Source organism: Micropterus dolomieu, linkage group LG20, assembly GCF_021292245.1.
Source record: "Micropterus dolomieu isolate WLL.071019.BEF.003 ecotype Adirondacks linkage group LG20, ASM2129224v1, whole genome shotgun sequence".
NCBI classification, from domain to species: domain Eukaryota; kingdom Metazoa; phylum Chordata; class Actinopteri; order Centrarchiformes; family Centrarchidae; genus Micropterus; species Micropterus dolomieu.
This window is the reverse complement of record NC_060169.1, coordinates 9928775-9950818: the sequence shown is the minus strand read 5'-3', so window position 1 is coordinate 9950818 and position 22044 is coordinate 9928775. Positions and strand designations below refer to the sequence as shown.

At 38.5% G+C, this 22044-nt stretch overlaps 1 protein-coding gene across 1 annotated transcript in view; it reads left to right on the top strand.

The window, feature by feature from the left end:
* Nucleotides 1-13677: 13677 nt before the first annotated feature.
* The window catches only part of smad3a (SMAD family member 3a), a 30634-nt gene continuing 22267 nt past the window's right edge, over nucleotides 13678-22044 (top strand). Inside the window, exon 1 of the mRNA XM_046032674.1 lies at nucleotides 13678-14126. Within this exon, the coding sequence (XP_045888630.1) occupies nucleotides 13924-14126 (203 nt within the window). The 5' untranslated portion in view covers nucleotides 13678-13923. The remainder of the gene's footprint in view (nucleotides 14127-22044) is intronic.

Genomic DNA, 22044 nt, shown 5'->3' with positions numbered 1-22044 from the left:
TGACAGCAATCAGTGTAAAGAATGAGCCTTTGGCAACACACCAATAAACATGACAACATAAGTTGTTAAACTTGTCTCTGTGCATTTAGAGACTGCTAGTGTATCTACTCCAAAAAAACTGAGGCTGAACAATGATTTTAAGATCACACATTAACTAGGAGGGAACTCGCAAAAGGCAAACATGTTATTAAATACTGTATATACTCAAACCTATATAGATGTCAAGAAAACTAAGTGTTTATGTCTTCAGATATCTGATATACCCTGATAACAAGAGAATGTACTTCTAAACAAGAGCCATGCCAACAGCTTTGTGAGGCAAAGCAGTGGTTAGTTTGCAACATCATGCTAACATGCTCACATCGACAATGCTAACCTGCTGATGTTTAGCAGGTATAATGTTTGCCATGTTCACAACCGCAGTTTAGTGTGTTGTAATGCTAACATTTGCAAACTTGCACTAAACAGATGACAGTAGTGTTGCAGGTATCAAAAATAAATAAAATAATTAATTATACATTGGAAAAGTAATCGATGAGCTATTTAAGTATGATAACTCCTGTTCTACCCTAAGGAAACCCCAAGCGGCCATCCATTCAAATATTTTTTTACTCTGTTTTCCCCTGATAACGGGATAATTTTCTTGTGATCTTGAGATAACAAAACAGTAGTTTAACACAGTGGTTTAATAGTAATTTCAGTGTAAATGTCAGTGTCACTAGTTAGATTAGTTTGTAGATTATAGGACTCATACTCCTGGAGTTGTGGGTTTGATCCTTGTAGGAGACCAATTTTTTTATCTTTTTCATAAAAAAACAAAGTTCTTATGAAGAGACTGTTTCACATGCTCACAATAAAGCACGTGCGGGACTGCATGCATCCCGGCGATTGGTCCACATTAATCAACCTATGGAGTTTTCATTCACCCATCATTCCCAGGCAGAGGTGCTTCTCATTTAGGGGAATCCATTTAACATTACACATTTCCTAGATAGATTACAAGTCCTGCACTCCACCAACTGAGTTAACCAGTCACACTGAAAAGTATTCTGAAATTATCCTAAAGAAACACACCTGCCCACCCCTGTTTTCAGCTATGGTTTGTTATCTCGAGATCACGAGAAAAGGATCCTGTTATCACTGGAAAACAGAGTAAAAAAAAATTCAATGGATGGTCGCTTAGGGCTTCCGTACTAACCAGCTGTAAGCATATCTTAAAACTTTAGTGTCAGCATTATTTGTGACCAAAACTGAACAGTGCTTCAACATAAAAAAAAGTGCATGTAGACATCAGACAACCCCAAACTCTTTGGAGACATTAAACATGACTTTTTCATCTTTTCCTTTCTTCTTTTCTTTCTCTCTTTGACACACACACAGACATTATTCTTCATATCAAAGCATTTTATTGAACCGTGGCAGCTTGCTAAAGCAACAAAGTCTTATTGTCTGACCTCCTCTTGAACCAGTCAGAACTGTACAGTCATTTTTCATCTCGTGCCCTTTGTCTCAGGCAAGGTGTTAACAAACAAAAGTAAAAATGTGGAACTGAGCGGTCTCACTTTCAGAGAACTCACTTTCTGCTCTTCATATTGACAAGAGAAGATTAAACCGCCTTGCTTCCCTGCAGCAGTAACCAGATAGCATTTCAAAAGGAGAGTTTGGGTGTTCAACAAGAGATGCAGCGAGTGATCAATTCAAAGTCCCTGCACTCGTACTCAGGTTGGCCCTGTTGAAGTCTGTTAATGGGGTTTGAAGCTGTCCATCAAACTGAGGTGGAGGTGAGAAAGCTGTCAGCCTGTCAGTGTGCTAGTGTTGCAGGTACTAGCCTGAGCCCTGAAGGCAACATTACCGCAACTACTGGTGTTCTTATCATCAGAGCATCATCATAGCTCCTCCAGCATATCTTAGATTGCTGGAGGAGTTGTCAACACACGCCCTGCACTGCTACAGTTGGCCTTCACTGCTGCATTAAAATCTGATTTTTTTTTGTTCCTTTGCTCAATGTTTTGTTCTCACATTTACATTTCAGCATGCTGGAAAGTCCTGAAAATCAAGACGTCCTCGAAACCTAAAAAGTACCAATGATGAAGAGAAAGCCACAGAAATGTTGATAAAATCTTGAAATAAAACACTGTACATAAGATGAAATATGTTAGTAATCTTACATATACACTGTACATTGTAAGACTAACACTCTCACCACGCAGAAGATGCGTTCACACACACAAGAATCTGAGGAATTTTGGTGTTTTTTTCACAGGAATTTTCCAAACACATGTCTTTGCATTTACATCATGTCTAGACTAAATATTCAAGCATTCAAAGAAGAATAACTAAGCACTTTCTCACAAGATCAAACCAGTGTCTTTGCACGCTTTTTTCAGTTTAGTATTAGAACCCGAATTTTTCTTCCAGGCCACCATTGGCTTCCAAATGTTTTTATTACAACAAATCCCTTTGTTGAGATGTGAATCGAGGAAAAGCACTAAAGTAGAATGGAGACCAGTCATTTGAAGTATACTAGGTTTGCAGTAAAAAGTAGTAAGTGAAACAGGGAAACAGGTCATTTAAATTGTAACAGTTATCAAAAGTCACTCCTTAATTTCTGAGATTGTGATTGTAACAACAACAGAGTCCGTTATGGGGTATGAAATAACTAGTAATCTGGTAAGTGATGATTATTTAACATTGCAGAACAGAGACAAATATTATAAATGGTTGAAAGCAGTACATGCAGACAGTATGCTAAGCAAAACAAAATGTATTAGGTTAAAAGAATTGATCAGGTAAATATATTGGTATTGAATGTTTAGGTTAAATCTATGAAAATGTAACTCTCTTTTTAATATACTATACAATTTCAATATACAAAATGTGAAATTTAGTTTTGGATATTCTGAATAAATTCACTGCTTTAACTTTCAGGAGAGATACTTCAGATGATTCAGAATGTTCCGATAATCTATTTCAGAATTATATAATTAGTTCAGTTCAGATCAGATAGCTATTGTCTATCTTTTATGGGGGATTATCCTTGCAGCAAAGCAGAAAATACCCCAACAAAACATGAAACATGAACACAGTAAAAACACACTTGACATGAAGACATTAATAGTTTTGTGTTGTGTACTCAAATCAGGATGGTAGCTGAAACATTAGGAATAAAGAAAATAAAAATAAAATGCCAAGCTGTGCAGGGAACAAAGAGGCACTTTATAATTTATTAGAATTAAGAGCAATTCGGCCATTAAAACTCTTTACGTAGCATTGCAGGCATGTCGCTATGCAAGTGTGCAAGTTACATTTCTTCAAATTATATACTTTCTGCGGGCTGTATGTGAATGTTCATAGCCTTCTTTTATCCCGTAATCTTTTGTGCCTATCTGACCTTAAACCTGAACTACAGCATATGCAAATCAATTACCAGTCAGTTACCACCACAACTTATGGCACTTTTTAAAAATGTTTTTATGAGATTTATGTCAGGTGAAGATGAGCTGTAGTTGGGTGAGATTTCATTCTTGAGTTCATCTTATCACAAACATTATGCGTAAAACATATAGCAAACATAATATACTGTGGGATTTACAAACAAACACACCAACTCTTCTGGTTTCCATCCTCTTGCATAACCTTTATATGGATTTGATTATCTTTTAGCATCATGTAAACAGAACTCATTGGGTTTCAGAAATATAAACTTAAACCAAACAACACCAAACCTGGCATGTGAAATGACATTGTGGCAGAGATAAAGCATCTGATTCTTCCTTCTAACACAAGGTTGACGACTCAGATGGACAGATAGATGGACAGGCTGGCAGGCAGACAGACTGTCTGGTTCCAAAGGATGACTGGACACACACAATCTGACTTTGTACGGATCTTTACTTTCTATTGAGAAACAGAACTGTGAATTGCATAAGTAATCCCTTGAGTGTTTTTTGTAGTGGTTACATTTATAAATGGACATAATTCAGTGGGTTTCGAGGTTTTACTGTCAACAGAGTGGGATTTTGCTGCCATCTTCTGGCACAAGTGTAGCATGTTTTCATTTCATTCAATAAGAAATGAGCAGTGGTGGGACCAGTCCATGGATCTTTTGCAGTAAAATTTGCAATATCACAGTATAGGAATACTCTGTTGAAAGTAGAAGCAATGCATTATCAAAAGTGAAAGTACTCATTTTGCACAATGACAAATTTCAGAAAAATGTATATTATAACATAGGATTATAATTATTGATGCACTATTGTGTATGTCACTTCAATATTGCAGCTAGTAAATGTGTGGCTGATTAAAATGTATTTGTATAAATTATAAATATTACTTTGTATACTGCTGTGTAGCTTGTTCCCTTGGGGAACACTACAGTCTGACTGATACAATAATATTATAATATCATTTATTTGTTCATCATATTTTGTACTATTAATCTGAATCTGGAAAGAAACTAGTGGCTAAAGTGATCAAATCCATGGAGTAAAAAGAATAATATTTCTAATGTAGTGGAGTAGAAGTACAAAGTAGCAGAAATAGTAGTAGTAAAGCACTAGTAGGCTACCTCAAATTTGTACTTTAGAACAGTGCTTGTATAAGAAATAAAAATCATTCATCCTTAATGCCCCTAATCTTAACTTTTACACTTTTGCCTTGTCATAACTCAAAGCTTAAATCTAAATTAGTCTTAGCCCTAAAATAATTAATTATTCTTGTGGGGAGTGGATTGTTGTCCTCAGATGAGTCCCTACATTGCGCACAAAACACGAATACATACTTGAAAGTGGTGGATTACAATCAGATGGCCTTTTCAGAACTTAAGGAGGATCTTGTTAGAGCAGTGGTTCCAAACCTGGGGTCAGGACCCACAAGGGGTCCCCAGATAACTCTGGGGGGTCACAAAACAAAGACAGAACTGCTTCTGTTACACAGAATTATGATCCCCCTCTGACATTTCTAAAATACTATTTCTGTGAAATACTGGATACTTTTACCTCTTCAAATGGCTGATCTAAGAAGTAAAAATCATTATTTGATTGAATTACTCACAACTCATGTCCGGACTGAGGTCATGCGGGGTCAACATTGCTTCACTTTAAAGGGGTCACAAGCCAAAAGGGCTGTGCACATCTGCGTTAGAGCATCGCAAAACCAATCAGCTCAGGTATTGTAACAGACGAAGAGGACACTACAATAGGTTTAGTGAAATTCTATTTTTTGATCTTAGTTATTTCACTTATCACTTGTAATCGTGTTCTCTCTTTATCTCACAATGACCAAATATCATTGTAGTACAGAAAAAAAGGTGGAATGAATTGAGATGAGATGTACAAATTTGAGTATCTCATTTTCATGTTGTTCATAATACAGGACTCTCATTTCCAAACAACATTAGTCAGATCACATAGATCTCTTTGTTTATAATCCTACATTATGATCAGCTGCAGCCATTTTTACAGGCTCATGGAATTTGATAACAACTCCAGCAACAATAGTGTTATTCTCACTCATATTGCTCAAGTGTAGCAATACAATGGTAGCCCAGGGACATTATTTGCATATTGTCAAGGGGTGTGTGAATAGGGCTTAGGAGAATGAGAAATGATATCAGCCACAAAGAAAAGCAATGGTCTGTGACCAAATGCTCGATCTTCTATGCATATGTTATCTGAGATTGAGGGGTTTTGCTGTCATATAAATGCAAATGGAAGACTGGTATGCAGGGATATAATGTGCAATTATGGTTCAAATAGGAATTTCGCTCAATCTAATCCACTTTAGTGTTGTGTTAAATATGATGTGCAGTGGACAGAATCATACTAATCCCACATAGTATGATTTTATACATAATACATTTAATATAGCATGTTATCAGCAGCCTAATATCATACTATCATGGTGGTTAATCTCCTTCAGTAAAAACATGATGAAGAGTTTGATAGCCATGAAGAAGTCTAATTATTTGTTCAGTTCAGTAAAATATAGTCTGTTAAGTCAAACTGCTCCTCTGTCTCAGCTACAGGGGATGGAATACACACGCTTGTAATAAAGACACATTTACCACTAGGTGGCGCACTTTAGCTGTTTGTGTTGAAAAAGAAATGAAGAACCACACATGATCACAGTCAGCAGAACATGGGAAACTAGAGATTTGTTTCTTTTTTAAATTAACAGGTGTGTGGTCACTAAACACACAAATGTGAAAAAGATATCATCAAAAATTTTTATACATTCTTTCTTTTGAACAAACTTGTTTACTGCACTCAAGTTTTTGACACACCCATACACTGCAGACATTTCAATGGGTTTATGTCTTTATGTTTTGAATGATGTTTTGTTGGTTTTTGGACCATCTCTCTGGAAAAGTTGCACATTAGAATGACAAACCTGAGTTTGAATAAAGTTAAGAGGAGTAGCAATGACTGAAGACTTCATGGTTACCCGTTTGAATCCCTGGATGAGATGGGGAAAACTAGCTAAGCTGAGTGAATATGAAAAAAAGATGATGATTCAAAAAGACATGCATGATCAGCAAAACCTTTTCTGGATAACAGTAATAAAATAGAGCAACAATATAGAGTTACTGGAAGTATTCCTGAAATTCAGAGGTGCTCATATGTGTTTAGATAGCTACCAATTTATTTGTGACATGCTGTAAATCACATGTGGCACTAACTGGTCTGTACAGTGTAATGTTGCTTATATCACTGGTTCCCAACCTTACCTATATCTTATCTTATGATGGTAAATTACAGAGAGGAAGCTTCTTGACTTTCTCACTGTTATGAAATTGATGTACACTGAACCAGACTCATCAGTGAACATGATGTTGAGTCATTTGAAAGAAGGACTTTGTTGGGTGTACATTAACAGAAACATTTATTACAGAGAAGATTGCACTCTTTCAGCAGCTGATTTCTAAAAAACAAATGTTCTGGCTGTTACTCTAATGCTCATCAGGTGTATAACCAGCTGAATCAACATCCCAATGCAATTTAGTCCAAGTACTCCGATAGAGCATGTATTGTTAAATTATGCCAAATGACAGTCTCATATGTAGTGAGATACTTGCCTCGGTACACCATCTCAAACTGAATGACCTCAACTCAATATCCTGTCTGCTATCAATGAGATTATGCAGGCATGCTAACAACAGGAAATTTGCTCTCACAGGGATTGACCAACAGCCATTTATAGGGACTCATGACTCAGAGGTAAGTCATGGCAGTGGTGCCTCAGCCTGCACTGTAAGATAAACATGTATTTTACAATCAGTCACAGTGGGAACACCAGGTTATCTGTGGGACTGTCGTTTCACATGATGAGTCGCGGCTTGAGTGGAGCTAAACCTGAGGTAATATTTTCACTGCAGCTACAAAGATTATGGTCACTATGACCATATAAGGGACCAGATTAACCCTACCTGTGCTATGAGTCATGTGTTTGTGTTTGACCTACTCGTGTGTGTTCACTTAGTATGATGGAGAAGTTGCATCAGCAGAGTTACACAGTGCTGATCAGCCACAAACATATGACTCCGCTGTACCAGTCTGTTACTACAGGACACTCATACTGACCCATTTTCCTCTGAGGGATTACAGCACTCACAGGGGGTCGCCTTCTCAACCCTATTAAACTGCAAACAGAAATGTGCTCTTGCCACTATGACAGAGTCAGGGCTGTTGCTACCACTAAGAACACTAAGGTCATGTTTTGTTTTGTTTTTCAGGGAATTTTTGGCATCTTAGCAAGTTGTCGAGAGCCTTTAATATAGTAAAATAACACATTGTAGTATTTCACAGGTAGATCCCCTAGTTTTGACTTACAATATTTAAATTTCAGTACTTTGCCTTTTTTTTACAAGTACTTGAGCAAACAAAAAAAGGCTAAGGAGACAGTATTCAACTATAATTGAACGGTGAAGTGATAAAATCAACAGACACATAGGAAATCACAAAAATTCAATACATTTTACATTGCATTTTCCTTGGGGGGGCTCATTATTACTTCTTTTTTGAGGTTTGAACCAGCAGTTATTTGTATTAAAGTTCTTCTTGTATCTGGCCACACTGCTGGAGTAGAAAGAAAGAATTAGAGGATGCAGGCATCCTTAAGGTGAGTGCATGTAAATATAGTATATATATATATATATATATATATATATATATATATATGTATGCATGTATGTATACATACTGTAAAAATAAAGGAAAAACCAGCATGAAGTGTCTTAGTATGGAGTCAGACCACCACAAGCCTCCAGAGCAGCTTCAGTGCTCCTTGCAAAGTCTGTGGAACTCTGTTGGATGAACACCATTCCTCCACAAGATATTCCCTCATATATATATATATATACACCACATTTATTTATAGTAATCCAGTAATCTCATTGAGCTCAAGGTCTCTTTTGCCCAAGTCCAGCAGATAGAAGGAAAAAAAACATAGCCAGACATAACAAAAGGACATACAGCATCAGAGAGAGTTACAGACATCACTAAATAGATTTGAAGATGAAAGTTTGTATTTTATAATTTGGTCTCATGATGATGGTGGTGGAGAGCAATGTCACACATCGGTCCAATTGGTTAAATTTGGTTGAGATCTGGTGACTGTAAATTTTATTCACATGATTTCTATACTCACCAACCCTTCCAGCCCTGGTTCACAGAAGCATTTACATTTGATATGTTTCTCCAGTCTTTTATTCAGTTTTTTTCCTTTAATTTTTCTCAAGGCAAGGACTATGAAAAACAAAAAAATTCTGTACATACATGACGACTAGATAGCAAACATTAGCTATGTACGTATTAAATTGTTACTGACTGACTGATGGTTGTAGTCTGGTTTGTACTGTGCTGCACATATAGCACATATAAACCATGTATGTAATAAGTTGCTATTTAAACAGATGTAGCTGTCTTTCTATTGATGGATAGCCTATATGTATATACAGAACTGAAGAAGCCCATCGAATGAGAGGTGAAACATCTCCAAGTATCTTCAACCAATCCAGTTGCCCTTGATTTTAACCTTCCTTGGATAACCAACCTGGATGACTGAGAATCTTTACAGAAATATATATATATAGCCAGCTTACTACTTACAGTAGTAGACATTATATAAACAACTATACACAACTACATATATATGAATATATAGTTGTATGCCTGTTTGTATAGTGCATTTTTTATGATGCTACTGACAGTAAAGTTCCATATGTAAATTTTTCTGAGAACGTCCAGAGATCAAAACAAAGCCAAGGGAAACTTTATTTCACTAAGATAGATAGTTGTAACACAAAAAGTCTGTGATGACTTGTTAACTGTGTTCCTCAGTACATCAAAATAAAATTTCCTCCTTAACAACACACTAATCTCACTACACTAATCTCACTTTACACTAATCTCAGAATGTCTTATATCCAAAGTGTCGTGCACAGTATATGGTATGTAATTTTAACAATGCCTACCTTTATATATGGTTTGCATTTATGCAGGCTGACAATGAGGATTTTGCTGAATGACATGAATTACACTGAGTGTATAAATAGCTGTCTTTCAGTTATTCATAGCACTGTGAGTTGTGCAACAGCCTGAGGTTTCAAAAGATTTGTCACAGTGGACTTTAAACTGAGAATTGTTTGATTAAAATAAAAAGTGATACAAAAGTGAAAGAGAGAGAAGTGCGTGTGGAAGGGTTTGTGTGTGTGTGTGTGTGTGTGTGTGTGTGTGTGTGTGTGTGCGTGTGTTTGTGTGTGTGTGTGTGTGCGTGCGTGTGTGTAGGAGGGTTATGATGCAGAGCCTCCAGTACAACATGTGCTCCATCCGTCGTTGGAGGAGCTGTCAGGAGCTGCTGAGCGATTGATGGCTTTCTCAGAGAGAAAAAACGGTGTCATGTTATTGCCAAAGAGATCAGTGAAAACACTTTTATATGGTTTTGAACTGTTTGCCCTGAGCTCTTCACATATAAATGTACCTGAAATAAAACCCACTTGTATTTCACAAGTATAGGTCAAACACATGCAGGCAATAACACCCACATTGCATGCATTGAAGTGGATTTTTAAATCTGTTGCTAAGGCACATGAGACAACTCCACAGACACATTTGTGGCTCCATAATTACAAACATTACACATTATTATGTAAAAATCTTATATTTAGCATTTTTCAAACACCAGTGGTGACATATAGCCAAATACATTTAATCATGAACTGTACTTTTAAGTTCAGTTTTGTGGTACATGTTTCCATTTTATGTACTTTATACTTCTACTCTATTACATTTTAAAGTTAAATATTGTACTTTTTACTGTAGTGAATTTATTTATTAGCAATTGTTCCTGGTTACCTTGATCTTTTCTTTTCTTTTTTTACACACAAAACAAATAATCATTTTAGAAAAATGTATGCATTGTTGTAGATTAAACTACCAAACGGTACATAAAGTAGTTCAAATTAGCTCCACCTTAAGCAGCTGTCACACTAAAATACCACATACATATTAATACATCAGTAATAATAATCCAATAATATAAACATATTGCGTAATGAGTAATTTTACTTTAAACACTAAGTTTACTGACTTGAATGCAGCTTGGAATTGAGCTTTTTTTTTTATTAAGGTATTGTTATTTTTACCTGAGTAAAACATCAACAATACTTCTTTAACTGCTGCAAATACAGAACTTTCTATCTTATATTCCAAACTTTCCAAACTGAACTGTTCAAAGACACCAAATAGTGAATGCTGTTGTATAAAATAATGCACAAAACATCTACACTTTTCAGTTTCATATTTATAGTGGTGTTTATGTAAAATAATAAATGTTATGCAATAAAATTGAGATACAATTTTAAAAGACAAACACACATACGATAGTAAAAACATTGTACATTTTTTAAGGAAATCTCATTTTCAATCTACTTTAGGGAACTTTAAGGTGAATATTGGTAAATCTTGTAATATATTGAAGATAAATTCATCAGCATTATTGTAATTTTCTTTTTCAGTTGGCCAAACATTGGTCATCTGTGTTCTTATCACATCCATCCAGAGATCACAGTTTCTAGTCTTTCTGACCCTTCTACTCCACTGGTAGGCTTCACCAGCTGACATCACCCACACCCATACTCTCTCACACACACACACACACACACACACACTGTGGACCAAGTCCCCTGAGGTCGAAGCCAGCACAATGTCATTATCATCCATCGGATTGTACGTGGTCACTGCCTATTCAGTCTTGCTGACGTGCCTTTTGTGCTCAGTAATTCTTCTCACAGAAGAACCCCCCCCCCCCCTCCAGAGTCCCTCCGTTCACCCTGTCCTTCCCCCCGTCTACTGCGGCCCATCTGTAACCCCATCCCCCATCCTGCACCCCCATATCCGCCCTGTCTCGCCCTGCACTTCTCCAAAACAAACCAGCTGTCTTGGCCGGTCGTGTCCCCGGGGGCGTAAACAGGTGCCGAGAGGGCCGCAGGGCCTCAGCATGTGACACATGGCAGCACGCTCCTCCAGGCTTCTCCTCCAACCTGCCAACACACCAGAGAGACAGAAAGAGTGGTGTGTTTTACAGCTGTAGACAAGGACCTCTTGATTGCTAATAGCACAAAAAACACTGCATATAAAACTTTCTCAGTGGGTCAGGAATGTAAATGTTTGTCATAGTGCTGGTTTAAAAAGTAATTCCTTTTATAATGCTTAATATAGAGTTATTTATTTGAATACATTATCGTGCAATAATGAATCCGTTTCTCACATCTTTTGGTTGTAAGCATGAAGGAAGAACCTTGACATGCCTTTAGCAGATTTATAAATATACAGTGCTGTATAACCAAAATAGATGAAAGGAAAAGGGTCTGTCCTGCTGAGCCTAAAGCCAGCTGTATTTTTAGCACAAACTACACACTGTGCACAGAGAAGGGGGCTGCTGGACGCAGGTCAATGCGCCTGTACACACATACCAAAATGGTAACCACAGGTCGTTGCTATTATTCATGTATGAGTGTGTTAATGGAGGCACTGATTAAAGGTTTGCATAAATAAATGAATGAATTTATGTATGTATTTTCTAGGGCTGTTTGCAGCCATTTGGGGCCCCAAGTTTGCAAGCTATTCTGCTATTGCCTTGGCCTCCTCTGTTACCTATTGTGTATTACACTACTTTAAAAGTTTGTAAATGGAAACCCAGCAAGTGCACCCGCTTCTTTGTGCAGAGCATTTACTTTTCACTTTTACAACTCTTTCAAGCGCTTGCAAATAAGGCACCCACGTTTGGAACGCGCTTTTGAACCTAATAAAGCGTTTCTTTTGAAGCTTGAAGAACAAAGAAAGCCTCACACCCTAAACTATCCAACTATCACTCTCTCTGTGGTGAGCTCAGCTGTGCTTACACACTCTTTTGTACATCTGGCACTTTGACTCCTTGACATTGTGTGTGTGTGTGTGTGTGTGTGTGTGTGTGTGTGTGTGTGTGTAGAACAGTTAGTGTGTGAGGGAGGGGGATGTACAAGTCTATGCATATGTGAGATTGCGTGCGCCGTTGTGGTTTTTGGGGGCTGAGCCACGCAGCACACCAAACTGCCACCTTGTTGAGTAGGCGGCCTGTGTTCGTACCTAACAAGCTGAGGCAAGTTGGAGGCTCAGCTTGTATTTGTGTGCATGGCTTTTTATCACCTTCCATCTTACAGAAGTTATTTACCCATGTGGAGACAAGCAACCCAGTAGCAATGACTGAAAAGTCTTGTGTGGAGGTCTTTGTGCAATAAACACACACAGGAATTTTTCCTTATGCAATAGCATGTTGCACGACTGCCTGACAGATAATTAAGAATGTGTGGATTTCCAATAATAAAGTGGAAAAGACAAAATGAGACCTAAAACCTAAACTTAATTACCGTGTGGAGGGAAATAAAGACGTAAGAACATCATGGTCCTCTTTGGACTATAATTATGTTATGTAGATAAACTGAAACAGATGGATGATTTCATTTGGGGAGTTTTCAAGACAGTCCAAAGAAGAATAAATAAAGCATCTTTGTGGAAATTTAAGTTTAAGTAGAGCCTACAGATCTTTTCAGATAGCATCTCTATATACCATGGTCTACAAAAAAAGATCAATGCCAGGAGAATAAGGACTCCATTTCATTGAGCTTTCTAAGTGCACTCACATGCAATCATCTGTTTTCTTCAGTGTTACATAACTAAATCAAGTGATGTGGAATATGTGTGTGTGATTGTGACAGCTTTTTTGGGGCACAGCCATATGCAATTTTACCAGTAAAGCAATTGCAGGGAAAAGGCAGGGTTGTGCAATATCAGCCCAGCAAATTTGGCCAGCTGCTCAGACTGGCCTTTCACAGGTCTGCTGTGCAGTCTGAAGGCTGAATAGTGACTCTCAGCAGCAGCTCCTACATTTGCATTTGATGCAGACTTCAGCTGGCGGACCCAGAACCGCCGTTGACTCTGAACTTAACAAAACTTTGCTGATCTAAAGAAAGAGCATCCGGGGTAAAACACTAAAAAAGTAGTTTCACAGCGGCGGTTTGAATCTTGCTCCAGTTAAAGACGCAGTTTCGGTGTAACTCGAGTTGGGTGTATTTAAAATAGCTACGGTTTTAATAAGTGCAGACGGAACTAGGTTTCCTGGCGGAGGAGCACTAAATCCATAGCGCACCAGACTACCGGTGCACAGTTCTCAGCTGAGCTCAAGCCAGACAGACCGAGTGAGCTAAAACTGCAGGGTTTAACTCCGGGATGCATCTGTGTGGCGTTTAATAAACAACAACACTTTATTTTAAAGCTAAATAACGCGTTCATCTCCACAGTTTGGACCGTTTGAAGAGCAGTTGTCCCCGTGTTTTTGTCCAAAACCGACGGACTTCTCGACACTGGAAGGACTTAAACTGAACTCAAGATGTCAATTTTGCCTTTCACTCCCCCCATTGTCAAAAGACTTTTGGGCTGGAAGAAGGGAGAGCAGAACGGCCAGGAGGAGAAATGGTGTGAAAAGGCGGTGAAAAGTCTGGTGAAGAAGCTGAAGAAGACGGGACAACTGGACGAGCTGGAGAAAGCCATCACCACCCAGAATATCAACACAAAATGCATCACCATACCGAGGTACGGAGAGTTTGAGCTCTGTGTTGATGGTGACCGTGAAAGCAGCATCCCATAGTTTACTTAGCGGAGATGTGTTTTTACAGACGTTTGATTAATTATAGCTTTGTTACAGAAAACTCAGATGTACCCTACTGTTTGCTAACTGTGGCATGCTCACCTTACACATGTACGGCATCCTTGCTTGACTGAGAAGTTGACATTTTCACTTCCTGTCTCGCGTCAATATTTCAAAGACTTGCTTTTTCTTTACGGTTATTATTATACAGTAACATGGTGGCTAATTTAACGCTTACCTAGCTAACAGTGGTCCATAAGGAAAGCTAGCACACCATGGCTGAAACATCTAGCCAGTTAGCTGCCATGCCATCATATGTGCGTTTTACTTCAAGTGAACGGAGTCACTGGAACATTTCTGTGTGCATTTTCTTGTTATTAAATTGATATTTAACTTCTTAAAGAGGCGCTATGGTGTATGCATTGCCTAGCCAGCAACGCATATGCAATGCAAAAGCACAAATGGAGTCCAAGTTATATAACTTGGCCTTAATCTGGGACGCTTTCTAGCGCTGTGCGTAGGCGTGTATGTGGAGCTTTGGCTCTCCCTTCAACGCCTCTGTATAGTCATTTATCTGTCAACACATTATATACAACAGATAATCAACACTGCCATGCGACATCAAATTACTGGTAGCTGGTAGATTTAGGGATTCAGCTCGCTTATATGCAGTCACTTTCCTCCCTTGATGAAAGGATGTGACAGGTAAGAGTTGCTGTAAACACAGTCCATGTCCACCAAAGTCTCACCTGTCTCAGTTCTTAAATATGTCATATCACATAGGAGTAATGTGGTATCAACTTTTGTCTATCTTAACACACTACAATATCATAGAACACTATCTATTACATAGACTTTGCCAGTTTTGTTCTAGTGTATGCAGCTAAATTTTGTACACCCCATGTACAGTATATCAGTTGGTCAACAGAAAATTTATTTGCAGTTGTTTAGATAATCATTTGTCGAAAACACCAAAAGCTCTCTGGTTCCAGCTTTTCAAATGTGTGTTTTTATGCTTTTCTTTGTCAGGTATAAGCCCTTTTTAGATCCTGCAATACTGGCGTAAAGACCTGTCATTACGCTTTTTTACACTTAACCAAACAATGCTGCCATAGTGTGTGATTTTAGATAATCAGTAAAGAAAACAGTTGTTTCTGACAAAATCTTATCAAATGGGGGTCCCTGGTCTAATTTTAATCAGTTTAAAGGTCCTTGACATGAAAAAAAATGAGAACCACTGGTCTAAATAATAGAAAGACCTCTTACTATTGTAGAAATGAATTCAACAGCTCCACAATCTACAACCTCCAAAATGACAATAAAGTTGAATCAACACCTGTAAGTAACAAATAAAGGCCTTAGACTTTTGCTTGTGTCCACAAAACCTCACATGCATGTGTGGGCAATTTAGATTTAATAGCATACTGTGTGTCAGATGAAAATTGAACCCCCACACAAGGCACTCCCAAATTCTTGATTGCCACAAGTGTGCATATCACAGCGTGCACAAGCCTGGGCCAATGTTCATAGTTAAGCCTACCCGGAAAGTTGAATAACGTTTGCCGTTATCCAGGTTTCATATTTCCAACCACTAATGCGGAGGGGAAGAGGCAGAGTGCATTAAGATGACCCCAGATCAGAGCTGGCTGTCAATGTGGGCTAACAGTGTCCCTGGAGAGCTGCTGTTTCTATTAATTCTCCTACGTTCTGGCCCGCTGACAGCAGCTGCCTGCATGTTCAGGCCTGTCCATGGGGAGGTCAGCTCCTATCTCTCTGACACATAAACTCCCTGTTGAGGCTCATAGCTACTCCTCTTGATGATGGTTCCCTGTGATGCTGAGTGCTGACGGAAGCAGGCCCCCTGCATTGATTGAGTCAATAGTATTTTTTTTTTATTGCTGTTAAAAAGGGGGAAAACAGGTGATTTAGTCATTGCAGCTGATTCAGATATAATATCTTAAAGGACCTGCTACAAGTCATTTAAAATAATATGACAGTCTCTGGTCAGAAGCCATGGTATCTCAACTGGGTCAGTTTGGTCAAGACACAGTTATTTTTGGGTTGGGTGGTGTGTGGGTGGTTAATGTGGGCGATGTGTGTCTATGTCCCCATATGTTTACTCTGGAGATAAAGCCCGCGTCCCATGAAAAAACATTAGTCACAGTCACTTGAACTTACAGTCCCTTTTGAAGTCAGAAACAAAGGGCTTTTGCAGGTTATCAGGTTTTGTCTATCACTTGGGTAGGGCAACCGCTTCACTTGCCTTTTAAGCCTCTGTGGTCGTTGTTTTTACTTTTTTGAGGAGCAATAAGTAAAGTGAATGCTAAGGCTCCTGTCCAAGTTCAAGTCTTAGTCACTCAACAAAGAGTAATTGTGGTGTTGACCTACACCCCTCCCTCTTTTTTTTATCCTCTTTTAAAATCTTCTCTTCCTATGAGCTGTAAACATTGGTTAGTCACAAACATCAGTGTGTAAAGTGCGTCAAGTGCGTCAAGTCATGAAAGTCTACCGGTTTCCAATGGTTTAGGGGTGGATGAAGTGTGGCAGCCTGCACTGCTTGAGGATGACTAACAAATTACATTTCTTCTGTTGTTTAAGGAGACTCTCAGTGCATTTCTGAACAGAAGCCAAGTCTCTTTCAGTTTTACCTGAAGGTTGGTAAATATCTCAGGTGGGTGGTGTTCCCGACAACTAAATATTTTTACATTGAAGTGACAAAGTCTTCCAGTGGCCATAGGAAATGTCACTCTTATTACTTGCGTCTCTGGAGCAAAGTAGTAAATAGCCACAAAGAAAGGAGTAGAGGGAGGAAGTCAGGTTGGTTAAAGGGGTCAACAAAACATCACAGGAGGCTGCTATTCGGTTCCTGTTTCCTACCGACAGTCCTTCTTAGTCTGTTTTAGCTATGGCCATGAATGTTCCCTAAGTTAAACCAAGATGATGAAGGTCCCCTTAAGGAAGTAGTTATTTTAACCAAAACCACAATGTTTCCCTAACATTAACCAATGAGTATTTTGAACCCAAACTATGACCTTTCACTAACCATAACCAAGTCACTGTGCATAAACCTCCACAAACATGAACCATTGTTGTGTCAGATCAGGACACAGATTTATTCTTGCAAAAGTGATATCTAGCTGCTTTGGAAGGCACTAACACTTGTTGTCCTGCTGATAAGGTTGTCATGGTGTGTGCGTGTGTGTTTGTGTGGCATGTTCAGTTCAGCTTCAGTGCTGTGAGATGGGTTAGATGATCAGGTGGCAGCCTAATAATGTAAGGTTGTGTATTGTGTTTGCTGCTGCAGAGGAAATAAAGTTCACAGCAGCTGGCTACCATCCTTCAGCAGCAGAGCGGTTCGGACCACTAGTTACCAGCTACGTACTTTACTACACTAATGTTACAGTTTGGAGCCAAAAAGGTAAAAGTAACACAGGTAAAGCTAACGTATTACAAGTCATGACAGTTGATCATTTGACACTGAAGCACTCTCACTGTCTCTGTCTTTGTGGGGGCATTCCTAGTTGTTATATACCCTGTTCTTGCCGTAACTGATGGTGCAACTATTGCATGCTGCAAGTTTCTAAATTGGTCACTTCCTCATCATACAATATTAGGTCTCTCATTTGAATTGATTCCAAACACTTGACACGCTATACAGGCCTCTCTTCTTAAGTATACATCAACAAACAAACTTAACTGTTTATCTGAAGGAGACTGATCAAACGTACTGTGTCAGAGGCACAGTTAATTAGTCAACCTTCTGATTGACAAGTCGCTACAATGGCGACCTGTCAATCAGGCTAGAGTGACTCCTATCCACTGCAATGTGTAAATTTAAACAACGCCATTAAACAAGCTTATTGGCATTTAATTTTTCCAGTAAGTACGTTTTGTTTTAAGCCTGTTTTTAGCCAAAATTAGCATCCCAGTTAAAATCACAATTATGGTGAGAACAGATGCACCTAGCTAACCAAGCTTGCTAGAGCCAAAGTCTCGCCAAACTGCTAAACTCGAGGCTTAAAAACGGCAGCCCACAAAACAATAGGTGACATGACGGTGACTACGTCAACTGCTTTTATACAGTTCATGGGGGAAACCCTGACACTGTAGTTATGTGTTATTGCAGACATGCAAAAAATGTGTCACAAAAAACTGTTGGTTATTAACTTCTGATATAATAAGGAATAGCAGTATAGATCCTCATCAAGCATTATGATAATTGTAAATAGCAATCAGATTGCTAAAGCAGACTTGTGTAAAACTTGTTTCAAACATGCATTGTTTTCTGGAAATACTAAAAATAAGTTTACCAAGTTACATTGTCACTTTATTTGCCTATTCTGTGTATATCGGGTAGGACTGCACCTAACAACTATTTTCATTATGCCGTCTATCTGTCTATTATTTTTTTTGATTACTTAATTAATTGTTGCTCCTATAAATTGTTGGAAAATGGTGAAAAATGCACCGTTTCCAGAACCCACGGTGACATCTTTTGTTTTATTCAAGTAACAGTCCAAACGAAAAGAATTTCAATTATGAATAACGTAAAACAAATAAAAGCGGAACATTTTCTCATTTGAGTAGCCAGAACCAAGAAACGTTTTGGCCTTTTGGGTTAATAACTGACTTAGATAATTGATCCTCAAAGTTTTTGTCAATTAATTTCCTGGCAATTGACTAATCACTAATTTCTCATGTTGTGCAAACTAATCACAACCAACAATAAATGCTGTAAAGTGTTCTGAAAAGTGTTGTGTAAATGCTGCGGCTTGATCGTGGACATCATGCTGAAGTGACAGACGTGAGTCTGAGGGACTTTTACACGCTACACAATTATTGTAACAGTGAATTGAAATTAGTCTGACGTTGAAACTAGGAGGAGATAACATTGTCTCAGTAACTTCTTGCATTGTCTAGTCTTGTCTTGCGTGCCAAATGGAAACTATTACACAAACATTGTGTACCTATCTGTAACGGTCCTGTCATGTTTGAACAGAGACAACTTTTTAACAGGATTATGTATGGAAGCCAAACAGTCCTTAACAGAAATATAAACCCATTAATGTTACAGTGGTTTTAGAGTTCAAAGGTTGGATAGGAGCTTACAGAGACATATATGTATAAATGTATAATGTATAAAAATGTAGGATTCCACTAGCAATCTAGTAGGGATAAAAGGTGTGTGTTGTGGGTTTGAGTGTGTTCTGTCTTTCCACAGAGCCTGGGGTAGTGGATTCCTCATGCCTGCCTACCTTAACTTACTCTGAGTTTTGGCCAGTTCTGGGGAGTGCTTTCATCTTGTTCACACACATCCCTCCTGGCAGCAAGACTACAGTCTAATTCACACAGCTGCATGTCAGGGCAGGAAGGAGGGAGTGAAGGATTCCCAAGAACAGAAATAAAAGACGTGATAAAATGAGAATGAGGGCGATAGGAAGGAAGGGAAGAAGCAGAGCAGGACAGAGAGACTTCTATTGTTTTCACATATAAATGTCACCATTCACAGGATAAAACCCGCATCCATAACTGTGTTTCCATACATGGAGGATGTTGCAGAAAATGTGGTATAAGTTTAGAGGATTTCTTTTAGTGATTTACTTTAAACAAAACACCAATATCAGTGTGCACACAGACAGACAGATTTACTTCAGCAATTCCATAATAATGTGGTAACAGTGGGAATCCTTTAATTATAGAAACTTGTCCCAATTTGGTGAGGTGAGGATGCAGTCCTAATGACCATAACGACTGTCGTTACAACAGCCAGGAACACTAACGAACCAGCGGTATTGACGATCCTGGCAAACGACCCCACTGAGGTTAAATAGCTTAGTTTACCTACCAGTCAGGAAGAACTGAAGAAGTCCTTTGGATGAGGGAAGAAACATCTTCTAGTATCTTAAACCAAGTCCAGTTGCCCTTGACTTTAACCTTCTTTGGATAACTATGACCTGGATGACTGAGAATCTTCACAGACATTTAGTCAGTAGTGAAATAAAATACCTATCAAAGCCAATGTCTAAGCCTTGGAGTCTAGTTTATGTACTGCTAGTAACTTCAACAGTAAACAAACATCATCAATCAAAGGACATGCAAGCACACAAACACAGCATCCAAAACACCAGTTATTTGATTTTTTTAATTTTTTTTAATAACAAAAGTACAGTCAGTGACAAGAGGACGATACTTTGTATGCATAGCAAACAAGGAACGTAACATCTCTGGTAATATTAGGCTACCTAGTAGGCCTATAGCATATTATTAATTAGCCCAAATAATCCCACTGTCATAGCAAAACTTGTTTTTTTTTAGGTCTTCATGGCCATAAAACCCTTCATTACGTCATAACGTAAGAGTGGACAAAGACACAGCACGTAATGCAAAACTAGTCTTAGCTCGGTTGTAGGTTAGCAAACAGTCGGTAGCCTACTGCTGCAGCAAAGCTAACAAAGCTAACCAGTTGGGATCAGCCATCACATGACAACAAATGGACAAGACAATACTGACCTATCGTTTGTGTAAAACGTCACTCACCTGTTGAGCAGAAACGGAGAAACTCCACATCGGTTTTCATTCCCTTCAAATCTCAGAGGTTTCTCCATCACTTAGGAATTGCTTAGTATCCCTTTAAGGGCTCTCTGAGAGGGACAAAGGTAGGATGAGAGAAAGTTTGCAAGAGATAAAGAAGTAATACAGAGCGATCAAGAGGAGTTGGGGATTCACAGTGTTGTGTCTGGAGGGGAGAGCCTGTTATCACATCAGTGGGAGAGTGTGCATTAATAAGGGAAGATGACACAGATAGTCGAAGACTGATTTTTTTTTTTTTTTTATAAAGTGAAAGCAACAGAAGTGAGTAAGTGGAGTGCAATTTGAGGGGATCAGAATGTAAAAGAGAAAGGTAAACCAGAAAGCCAAGGGTTTAGATGAAGGAAGAGAAGGAGACATAATATTTGGCAAGAAGCAGTGTGTTGGATTCCTAAGCTTATCAGAGGGCGACTGTGGTTAGTGTGGTTTGCGTGCAAAAAAAGAAACACGCTAATGGCTAAGATAAAACTGGTTTGTTTTCCAGCTAGACAGCAGTTCAACATCAAAACAAGTGTCTCTACATGTGTCTGGATGACAGACTACATTAAATACACACAGACACACACTGCAGCTACTGTGTCTAGAAGATATTGTTTATCGCTGCACTGCTTCCTACTCCACCGGCTTGAATGCTTCCTATACATACTGTACAAAGTAGGGCTGTGCTAGTAATCGAATGTTATTTTCAATTACGATTTTGGCTCTAACGATTATAAAATCAAGATAAAATAATTTTGGTGCAGCACTCCATTTCTAAATAATGCTTTTGTTTCGTCTTGTGTTACAAATCCAGATCACATCACTTTCCTTTATAGCTGTCACGCCTCCCAATAACCCCAAACTCAGTCTCCGCCAGGCTGTAGCATGTTTAGTTCAGCTCGAGAACAACATGACGGGGGTTGTAACTAAGTTTGTTAGTCACCATGATTAGCATAAGCCTACGGCATTTTACACCGCATAAATTAGCCTACAAATTAAGCATTCAATTTCAGTAATGCAGGATGTTTTGTAAATCAGTGAGTAATCATGCTAAATAATCGTGATCTTTATATTGACCATTATTTTCTCATAATTGAGCAGCACTGTTACATAAAGTATGCACAGCCGTCCTACACATCCTGTCATTTAGAATAGTAGAGATGTAGCAGCAGCAAAAGTCTGTTTATGAGTGGATATTGTTTGTCTGAATTGTGTGTATTTGTGTACATATATTTATATGTGTTAATGCTTGTTTTTGCATCCTAGTGATGTGTATATATTGCCGTTATATCTCTT